The sequence below is a fragment of the Aulonocara stuartgranti genome (genome assembly GCF_965226115.1).
Source record: "Aulonocara stuartgranti genome assembly, chromosome: 17".
Taxonomy (NCBI): Eukaryota; Metazoa; Chordata; class Actinopteri; order Cichliformes; family Cichlidae; genus Aulonocara; species Aulonocara stuartgranti.
In genome coordinates, this window is record NC_138953.1 from 8471910 (window position 1) to 8482901 (window position 10992).

General features: G+C 42.0%; 2 protein-coding genes and 1 long non-coding RNA gene across 3 annotated transcripts; 1 reads left to right on the top strand and 2 right to left on the bottom strand.

The window, feature by feature from the left end:
- Positions 1–752: 752 nt before the first annotated feature.
- On the bottom strand, positions 753–2527 carry LOC309691998 (protein NCBP2AS2-like). The gene is made up of 2 exons (XM_082510098.1): positions 2419–2527; positions 753–2322 (listed from the first exon to the last, which is right to left on the bottom strand). Exon 2 carries the CDS (start codon positions 2270–2272, stop codon positions 1967–1969), a length of 306 nt encoding a protein of 101 aa, XP_082366224.1. The 5' UTR covers positions 2273–2322; positions 2419–2527; the 3' UTR covers positions 753–1966.
- A 702-nt stretch (positions 2528–3229) lies between these two features.
- On the top strand, positions 3230–4597 carry fkbp2 (FKBP prolyl isomerase 2). The gene is made up of 2 exons (XM_082510097.1): positions 3230–3805; positions 4177–4597. The coding sequence occupies exon 1, from the start codon at positions 3362–3364 to the stop codon at positions 3776–3778; it is 417 nt and encodes a 138-aa protein (XP_082366223.1). The 5' UTR covers positions 3230–3361; the 3' UTR covers positions 3779–3805; positions 4177–4597.
- A 1261-nt stretch (positions 4598–5858) lies between these two features.
- LOC309692330 lies at positions 5859–10710 on the bottom strand. Its single transcript, XR_014272282.1, has 3 exons — positions 10355–10710; positions 6218–6287; positions 5859–6027 (listed from the first exon to the last, which is right to left on the bottom strand). It is a non-coding gene; the product is annotated as an uncharacterized lncRNA (long non-coding RNA).
- Between the last annotated feature and the right edge of the window lie 282 nt (positions 10711–10992).

Below are 10992 nucleotides of genomic sequence, written 5' to 3' on the forward strand. Positions count from 1 at the left end.
AGTGTTGTTTTTTTTTTTCACTTTTCTGTAGGTGTTTCAAATTCTCTCTCCATGAGGATCTTTTTTGTGGCCACTTTATTAGGCACAACTGTTCAACACTGTTAAACACAAATATCTAACCGACTAATCACATCACCGTAACTCAGTGCAATTAAACATGAGGGAGGTGACCTGTTCAGGTTTAAACTGAGCATCAGATTTGGGAAGAAAGTTGATTTAAGTGACTTTTTGGTGCCAGACGGGCTGGTCTGAGTCTTTAGAGGCTGCTGATCTGCTGAGAGTTTTCCACACAACTATTTCTAGAATATAGAGAGAATGATCTAAAAGTATCCAGTTGGCAGCAGTTCTCTGGGTAAAAATATTTTTATTATTCAGGGGACAATAATTCTTCAGGCTGATGGAAGGGAGCAGAAAGAAAATAACTACTTTTTACAACCAACATTTGCAGCAGAGCATCTCTAAACAGATTACACATCAAACTTTGAAGCAGGTGGGCTAACCAAATTGGGTGCCCCTCCTGTCCACTGAGATCAGGACAAACCCCCCCCCCCCTCCAAAAAAAACAAACAAACACAATAATCAATTAGAAAACAATGCCTGGTCTGGTGAGTCCAAAAATCTGCTGTGACATTCAGACGACAGGGTCCAAATTTGGTATAAACAATATGAAATTATGGATCCTTCCTGCCCTTATATCAAAGGTTCAGGGTGACGGTGGCGGAACGATATTGGGAGTTTTTTGTGTGTGTGTGTGTGTGTGTGTGTGGGGGGGGTTCTTTTTACACTTTGGGCCCTTTAGGACAAACTGACCATTGCTTAAATGCCACAGCCTACCTGAGAATTGTTACTGACTGCATCTTCTGATGGCTGCTTCCAGCAGGATCAAAGACCATGTCACAAAGATCAGATCACCTCAAACTGGTTTGTTGAACGTGATGGTGAGGTCACTATACTCAAATGAGCTCCACAGTCATCAGATCTCAATCCAATGGACAACTTCTGCCTCATGCTACCAGTAGCAGCTAAATGTAAAACTAGTGAAAGAAAAAACAAAAAAACAAAAAGGGGAAACAATGTCAGTGGCCTCCACCTGTAAAATTCCTACTCTTTTGGGGATAATTAGAGGGGCAGCAATAAGACTATTTCATTGACACCAAGGTAGCTGAAACTATAAAACCCTTCTGCTACTAAACTGACCAAATCAATATCCCTGAAGTTTAATCAACTAATGCTGTACACCAATTAAAAAGTGTTCCTTTACTAAGAAGTTATTTTCATTTGGTAGCAAGTGTGCTTTCCCTGATATGACCAGATTCCTACTGTAAAACTCACCCATTGATTATGAGGTATAAAGTTTCTGGGCAATTGCACATATTTGTAATTGCATCTCTGTACACCACAGCAGTTTAATACAATCAAGATGGGATTTAGGTGCAGACTATCAGCAGTTTTGAATTATAATATTTATTGATTGAGTCACATCTAAAAGGTCTTTTTACACAGCACATCTCACTTAATATGAATACTTTATTCTAGAAACACAGAGACAGAAAAGGCTCTTTGGCAGGATGATGTGTTACGGACAAATGATTGCACAGTTCGCTACAAGGGATGAATGTCAAGAAGACCTCATCAGAAGCCAATCTAAATCTTCTAAACAAAATGTTTTACTTAAACACAGCGTCCACGTCACCATCAGAAGTTTGTGGGAGGTAAAGAGCACACTTCAAGCTCCCACGTGTTTTCAGAAGTTTAAAAAGACATTGATTTTTCTAACCACAGTTTGTTATAAACTGACCTTGCAGATTGCAAGTACAGACATTACCGACCACCTGAGCGCACCCTGATGGTGATGGTTCACCAGCACGCCGTCTCTGTCCCATGCTGACACAATGTGCTCACACAATAGTTCTATTTAGTTCAAGCAGCAGCGTTTCGGTCACATCCCACAACCAGCTTGTCTTCTTCACTTCTTCACCTGCCTGGATCCGTCCTTCCAGCCTGACTTCACCTCATTCACAAACGTGTCTCTGACTCTCTTGAGGCGGCCACTGATCTCTCCCAGATCCCCGGGCACTTTGCTGGTCTCGTCCCGGACCTGCCGTAGCGTCTGGGAGCGCAAGGCCCGGTCCGAGGCGTCCCGTCCGGCTATCTGAGCCTTGGTGATAGCGTAAGCTGTGATCTGAGCCGCCCTGCGAATCGGTCGAGACTCCGCCAACTTCTCAACGACGTGAAGGTTGTTGACGAGCGACGCTAACAGGCGAGCGAGCATTGTGGCAACTGGCTGTTAGCTTCTCCGTGTTCTCCCCGTGGGTTTCAGCCCTGTAAAGCCCACATACAAACCCATTATTGACCCTCGAAGTGTCGAGTACGTGGAGATGCAAGTTTAAGTACACAGAGAGAACTAGACGTACGTACCTCAGCTGAAGCAGGTGACCACTGAGTGACAGTGGGTGACGTAACGCAGACTGTGGGAGGGATGAGGCTAAAGTCGGTTTCGAGCTCGTCGTTCAGTGTTTCTTAAAGAAACAGGATCATCAAACGACTGTTTTCTGGGATTTAAAATGTTTCCATTAAAATTCAATTAATTGCATTTCACAGAACTGAAAGCAGTTTAAACAGTTTGCCATATGTGAACTTGGTTTTTGACTGTTAATGTGGACAGAGACTTGGCTCAGGGTTTCCTCTGCTGTCTTCCAGGGTAAATACGGCCATTCATACCACAACAAAATAAATACGCAGTTTACTTTAATATCCTATTTTTAAGATTTAAGACACACTTTTACTTTAATTTGTAATAAATAATTTTTAATAGAAAAAAATGTTCAGCGTCAAAACATACAAGACATTCCAGATGCATAATATTAAATTTCTAAGGCATAACAAGTAAAGTAAATATTTCACAAATTTAAAAGGATGTAACTTGATTTAAGACGGTTGCTAGGATTTACAAGGCTGAATGACACATTCAAATTGGAGAATTACAGCCTTAGTCCTTAGACTATTTTCTTTACATTTCTGGTTTAAAAAAACAAGAACAACAACAAAACTGTCAATAACAGTAAACTACCGTCTTTAGAAAACAAAAAGACATATTTATATATATATTATGTATAAGTGACAAGAAAAAGGGAACTTAGTCCCACACGGTACCAACCAGAATCAACCAATGTGAATCCAACTTCAGGTAATTTTTCCGGACGGGTTTTGTAGTAACACCACCCGGTAAACGACATCCGGTCGTATCTTACGTATATCCGCTTTCAAGAGCAGATTTCCTGCTCGTTTCTCATTTTGCTTCCCCCCATTTTTTGCTCGCTGGTCTTTTAGCTTCACTCTCGTCAGACTCGGTACTGCAGCCATGCGGGTGTACGTGCTGTTCGCGGTGGCGGTGCTCTCCCTGAGCCCGGCGGCGGTGAGTGGAGCCGAGAAGAAGAAGCTGCAGATCGGCATCAAGAAGCGAGTGGACAACTGCCCCATCAAATCCCGCAAAGGAGACGTGCTGAATATGCACTACACCGGAAAGCTGGAGGACGGCACCGAATTTGACAGTAGCATTCCCCGCGACAGGCCTTTCACCTTCACCCTGGGCACCGGCCAGGTGATCAAAGGCTGGGACCAGGGCCTGCTGGGCATGTGCGAGGGCGAGAAGAGGAAGCTGGTCATCCCCGCTGAGCTGGGCTACGGAGACCGGGGAGCCCCTCCAAAGATCCCCGGCGGAGCGACGCTGATCTTCGAAGTGGAGCTGCTGAGCATCGAGAGGAGATCCGAGCTCTGACGAAGAAGAAGGACAGCTTTGAGAACGGTAAGATGTTAACACACCAGCCTGAGGGGCAAACAAAGTCTGCAGAAAGGATTGCTGCTTTCAGTGGTCATTCACCTAAAAGTGGCCCAGATAACATTTTCATAAGTTCAGATCCAGCTAGAAAACAACGTGCAGAGATTTTGGTAAAAGAAACAGCCTGACGGCGGGGTATCTTCTGCATTTTTAGACGTTTGTAAGCATTAATATCCTTAAAGCAAAAACACAGAGCTATATAACTAATGTAACTTATACATATGAAAAATCTTCGCGATTTGCTTAGGGGATGATGTCCTTGGACACACACTGACTGGGTTTTGTTTTGTTTTTTTACCCCGACTATAACAATATGCTCTTTAACTTTATTTTTCCAGGTTCCAGGAGATGCTGCGGCATTAAGTGGAGACCAAGTGACACCTGATGAAGATTAAAAGGCAAATGTGAAAGAAGAGTCAGCAAAGCTCCTGTTTTCCTTCTACCAGCTTTGCTTTTTATGCTCTGATTCATTGAATTGAAATTGAGAAGATGCAAGAACTGGCTGTTTGTACCAGCTAAACTCTAGAGTGAGGGTTGACAGGAGCAGCTATGTCCTGTATCCTGACTGTGCTGTGCCGTCTCTTCATCTCATTTCATTTAAATTTTCTGTAAGCGGGTTTATTCACATCTGCACACTGTTTTTGTTATTTGGGGGGTTTTGTTCAGAAAATAATTTAGTGTGAAGTGGGAGTCGGGTCAGACTAGGATCATTTTTTTCACTGTAAGAATTTGAATTCTGTAATAAAATGTTTGTTAGTACTTTTCTTGTTTTGATTTCTTTATTTTTTTTTACTACTTGAAATAAAAGGACTGTGCATATATTTTTTAGCTAACCCCCAGTTATTTCTATTTTAATTTCAAGCAGACTTGCAATTGTTTTTTATGGTCTTTAGCAGTAGTTCTGCAGGCTTTCTGAAAGTCTTACTAGCATCCTGTTGCAAACATGCAAATTTTGTTTGCGCTATTCTAATTGAAACTAGAAAACTCCAAAATGGAAGACTCTCAGTAGTATGCAGTGTTAATTCATCCTGACAGACAATGGAGCTAAAGGCATGCAAAATCCAAAAAAAGAGCTCTGAATGTCTGTTACGGAGCCTGGAGACTAGTTTGCCTATGAGAGCTCAGCTTCATAAAAACAATTAATAATAAGTTCTCTCTCTCTCTCTCACACACACACACACACACACACACACACACACATTTTCTATTAACAAAATAATAGAAAAAAAAAGCAAAAGAAGGAAGGTAAAGTGGGGCACTGATCCTTTAGTAGCCAATAAGAATAAAAGTGCAGTAGCCAATAGCGTGGCACCACATCTCACACAACAGCTGCACCAGTGGTCATGTGACTATGAGTCAGTTTAATAGTAGCAAGCGTTCAGTCTTTTGGTGGATATATATATATATATATTACGGTTTTAAAAGTCTTTTTATATATATATATATATATATATATATATATATATATATAAAGACTTTTAAAACCGTAATATTAATGAATTAAAATCTCTATTTTTGGCATAAAAGCCAAATTTGCTGTTTTATTTATTTATTTTGTTGACTTTGAGTTGGTGTGAACTTTCATTAAAATACATATTTTAGTATGATTTTAAATAAACAATTGAAGTTCATTCATGATTATGCACTTGTGTAATAGAAACAGGACTCAAAATAGTATTTTAATGTTTTTATTAACATTTATTACATTTCTTTTTTAGGCTTTTGGGGTTTTGTGATTTATGCAAATAGCTCTTTAAACTGTCACAGACAGTCTGCCTGCTGGTAACAGTGACTGTATTTTGGCAATGATTGAATATCAACCGATGACTTTACAAATCACTGTTATGTGTTTTCTACAGTCAGTAATACCAACAGGCGGCGCCATTAACGCGATCTAGAAGCTGCTGTACCCGGACTTTTTCAAAGGACGGACACATGAAACGGAAGCAACGTCGTCGCTTTTTTTATTTTATTTTTTATTTTTATAAACTTTATTTAACAAACAATTAGTATACAACATACGAACAGATGAAGTATACAAAACAACAGAACATGAACACACAAAGCCAGGGGTAAAAGAAAAAGGTAACAATTATAAGAATACACGCAAAAATTCACATACATAAATTTGTTTTGAGAGCCTTTTTGTTGGTGGAGTCTGATATTGATTGTATGTACATTTCCACATCCTTAAAATAATGACAGAAATATGGTGTTTTATTAGTAAACGTACATTTATGGATAAAAAATGTAGCTAAAAGTATTAACAAATTTATCAGAAAAAAACATTTATCATACTTCTTGGGGAACTTAAAGAAACAGAATAAAACATTTTCCCATCGTAAAGAAAACTCCCTAAAAATATGGACAGTAACAAACCTGCTACGTCGTCGCTTTTCCGGCATGCTCCTAGTTGGATGAGAAGGGTCCAAGAGCACCTGACTGCAGCCTGTTTTCATGAACAAATGTGCCATTAGTAATTTAATAATTCTAGGAATCAACTAGTCTGCTTACACTGACCATGTTGCCACTTTGTTTGCATTTTTTTTTTTATCGTGCTTTATGGCAGATAAACACATAGATATGTTTCTTTCCTGACCCTGGTTTAGCACCTGGGGGGGTGGAATTTGGGTCAGTTTCAAGCTGAAGCCAATGTTCGCTGTGCACAAGTTTAAGGTCTGTGGTGATATGACACAAGTGGTCAGAATTGGACTTCGATTGAGGCATCTAAAAATGGTAGCTGCACTGTAGTATTTAGTATTAGTATTTATTTATTTATTTATTGTCATTGTCAAGAACAATGAAATTGCGTTTGGGGCTTCCATACAACCCAAAAAAAAGAAGAAAATAATAAATAAATACCCCTTAAAACCCAAGTGTACATATTTAACCCAGTGTGACTCCAATGCAATAAGACAATCCTTAGCAATAATGTTCGTAGAAATTCAGACAAAGACCTGAGAAACATGACAAAATACAACAATGCAACCCATTCAATATTATTGTACTGTGAGATATGATATCAGATATGATAGTTATCTATTTAAGAAAGAGGGGGGGGGGGGGGGGCAGGAGGGGGAAGAGAATAAAGATATGATGCACCAATGCAGACCAGTTCATGGCTATTAAGAAGTTGGATATGGTTATTGTCCGTGAGAGGGGGGCAGAGAGTTCAGGAGCCTCACAGCCTGTGGATACAGGCTGTTGGCCAGTCTGGATGTTCTGGCCTGTATAGACCTGTACCTTCTCCCTGAGGGCAGCAGATGGAAAAGGTGGCGCGCAGGGTGATGTTGGTCCCGCAGGATACTGTGCACCCTCCTCAGACAGCGAGTGGGGAAGATATTACTGATCTCTGGCAGACTTGTTCCAATAATTCTGCCAGCTTCCTTCACCACCCGCTGGAGTGCTTGCTGATCGGCCTTGGTGCAGCTGGGGAACCACACTAGAAATCCATACGTCAGAACGCTGCTGATGGCACAGTTGTAGAAGTTCAACATCAGAGATCTGGGAATGTGTGCGCTCCGCAGTCTCCTCAGGTAGTAGAGGCACTGTTGGGCCTTCCGTACAACTGAGGTGATATGGTTGCCCCAGGACAGGTCCTCGGTCACAGTTACCCCCAAGAATTTAAAACTGCTCACCCTCTTCACTGCCAATGAAGAGAGGCAGATGGTTGTTATGACCCCTCTTCCGGAAATCTACAATGATCTCCTTGGTCTTTTTGGTGTTTAAGACCAAGTTATTGTCGTGGCACCATGACTCTAGTTGTTGCACCTCTGTCCTATAGTTTGTCTCATCATTGTTGGATATAAGTCCGAGCACTGTGGTGTCATCTGCAAACTTAACAATGAGATTGGACGCGCAGGAGGAAATACAGTCATGGGTGAAGAGAGTGTATAGCAGAGGGCTCAGAACACACCCCTGAGGGGCACCGGTGTTGACCACAAGGGTGGAAGAGGTGTTCTTACCCACTCTGACACTCTGTCTACGGTTAGTGAGGAAGTCCACAATCCAGTTGCACAGAGAGGAGTTAAGTCCCAGTTGGTGGAGTTTGGGACGTAGTTTGTATGGCCGGATGGTATTAAAAGCCGAGCTGTAGTCTACAAAGAGGAGCCGTGCATGTTCCAAGTGCTTCAGTAATGTGTGCAGCACTGTGGCGATCGCATCCTCGGTTGACCGGTTCTCCCTGTATGCAAACTGGTGCGAGTCCAGGGATGGTGGAAAAGCAGCTCTGATGTGTTTAATGACCAGTCTCTCCAGGCATTTGGCGGGAATGGGGGTGAGTGCCACAGGTCTGAAATCGTTCAGACATGTGACATTTGACTGTTTTGGGATGGGAACGATGGTTGCTGCTTTGAAACAGGATGGTACCAGTGAACAGGACAACGAGGTGTTATATATAGAGGTGAAGACGTCCGCCAGGTCCGCAGCACAGTCTTTTAGCACCCGGCCCAGCACTCCATCCGGCCCGGCCGCCTTCCTGGTGTTAATGCTCCGGAACACACGCCTCAGCTCATGAGTGCTCAGGACCGGAGCAGGGTCGGTTGAGGGGAGAGGGGACAGGACAGGGTCGGTGTTCTCCCTATCAAAACGGGCATAAAAGAAATTTAGATCCTCAGCCAGAGTAGAACTGTCGGCTGAGGGTGATGGGGTTCTTCTTTTGTAGTCCGTGATAGCCCTGATGCCCTCCCAGACCTGCCTTGGGTTTGTGTTGTTCTCAAACCTGGCCTCGATACGCCTCCTGTGCTGCTGCTTGGCAGTCTTGATGCCTCTTCTCAGGTTGGCCCTGGCAGCACTGTCAGTGGCGTGTCTAGAAAATTTTTGTTGGGGGGGCCAGGTAGGGGCACAGATTTGGAGAAGGGTGGCAGATGTAATTGGCAGATAATGTTAAAAACAATTCTACCAACCGTTAACCATAATTCAATAATCCTATAAACCTAATAACCGAATGCGCTTTTAACTCTTATTAGAATGAGGTTTTAACCACTACGGTGCAAAGTTTTTAGATACTGCGTTGATAAAGTACAAGAGATACAATCAGTCAGTGTTTATTCAGCATTCAAGGACATCAATATTTGCATAGTATTTTTACTGACATGTAGTGCACATATGTTTTGGGCAAAAACATTTTTGAATATTAAAATACGAACATTTTTAACATACAATTGGCAAATTAGCCAATGCCAATGCAAAACCAATGCCTGTTAAAAAAAAAAAAAGACGATAATCTTCTCACAAACTGGTGTTTGATTTTGAAACAGGAAAAAAGATGGGAAACAAATGAAAAGACTAACATTTGAATAAAACCTGAAAGCAAGTAAATACTTTATATGCTGCCTTATGGTAAACTTTGGTAATATTGATAAAGAACAACACTGGCTGATGATGAAATACAGTCAGCTGGCATGGTGACACTGCCAGTATTAACCTGCAGGGCTGGACTGGGACAAAAACTTGGGCATTTTGACTACAGACCGGCCCACCAGGTATTAAAGCCATAAAGACTTTGAATGAAAACAAATGCTGTTGTGACAGTGATGTACGCTGTCTTTTTGGTATATGTATGATTTCTATAGATTTTACGTCAGATAAAAACTTTGTTCGCAAGATTCAGATAATTATTTAATAAAAGCTGGATATTTTAAATGAGAATAAAAAAGAAAAGTATTTCTTTGTGCCCCCCTCTCCCTTTTAATGCCCTACCTGGCCCCCTGGCAACACTTTGCTAGACCCGCCCCTGCACAGTTACCAGCTGTCAGCTACTTAGAAAAGGATCCTGGTGTTATTTGTCTCTCAGAAACAGTTCATAACTTCCCTTCAACTCATTCCTGTCACCTAAAAGGTAAACCTGTTTCTCCATCACAGCTCTGATGATTCAGTAAGGACATCTCCTGGTTTCATCCTCATGTTTCCCTCTCACCAGATAACCAAACCGACATCATGACCAGCAGCTTTACAGCTGTGGCTCCAGCAAACATCAGCTGATACTAGAAATTAATATTAAATAAATTCTAACAACAGCTGATCAAGCTTAAACGTGCTGCTGTTGTTTAGCGCGACATCCGCTGGTTTCCTCTTTCTGGCGCAAAGTGAGCGATAAACAAACAAGAGAGACGATCAGCTGATCATTGATCAGTTTCATGATTGAAGTAGCAATAGAAGAGGCAGCTGTAAATACAGAATAACTCCAGCTTTGTGTCTTTTTCCATCCTAGCTGAAGTACGGGACAAACTGCGTCTCTTCTCAGCTCAATACGAAACGTGTAATATTTTCTCTGAAGGAGAGACCATTCCATTTTTTTAAGGAGCTGTTGGCAACTCTACTAACTAACCTTATGAATAAAATAAAGTTCACTATCAGTAACATCATAGCAACCGAACAGCTGTATAAACTTGTCATGCTAGCTCACGCAGTATGAGGTATTGTAACTGACTGTAAAAAGTCAGCACAACGAAAATAAACTGCACCTAAACTTGGTTTATATCAGACCCAGATAGACTGCAGGTCATAACTTCTTACCTGAAGTTCAGTTCACCTGACACTCGGACCGGCGGCCGCCTCGGGTCTCTCCTCCTGCCTCACCTTCCCTCATCCACCTGTTGCCTCTGTGGAAGCTCTGCCACAGCCACCACCAAACAACTGAGTTATTTTTACACATCGGCCAGCATCTGGCCAATCCACCACCTCTCATTGTTCATGCCGTTACAAAAAAAAAAAAAGAAAAAAAAGTCATCAGCCCACCATGAAAACGTCCGATGGCTAGTCCAACTATGTTAACTTGTTAATCTTTCGCCGAAAAAATGTTTTCTGCGGTGCCGTCTTTGTGCTTGGCTCTCCTACCTTTGCTAACATGATGCGCATAGTGCAGAAGCCGGTGCTGCATTCACTTACCCTCGGATATCTGAGCTTCACTGTGAAACCATAGTCGTACATTTGATATTTCATTAAATTTTATTGTTTTAGCTTCGGGGTGGCACCTGGGGTGGCCAGCCTGGTTGGGGGGGTGGCCTGTGCCCCCCCAGGCCACCCCGCTGGACACGCCATTGAGTGACAGCCTTTTGATCAAAGCTTGAGCCAGCTGTCCTCTCTGTGGTTGTTAGGAGCATTTTCAGTGTTGCTGATTGGATCCTATTACTGTTATTATTGTCGTTCAGTTG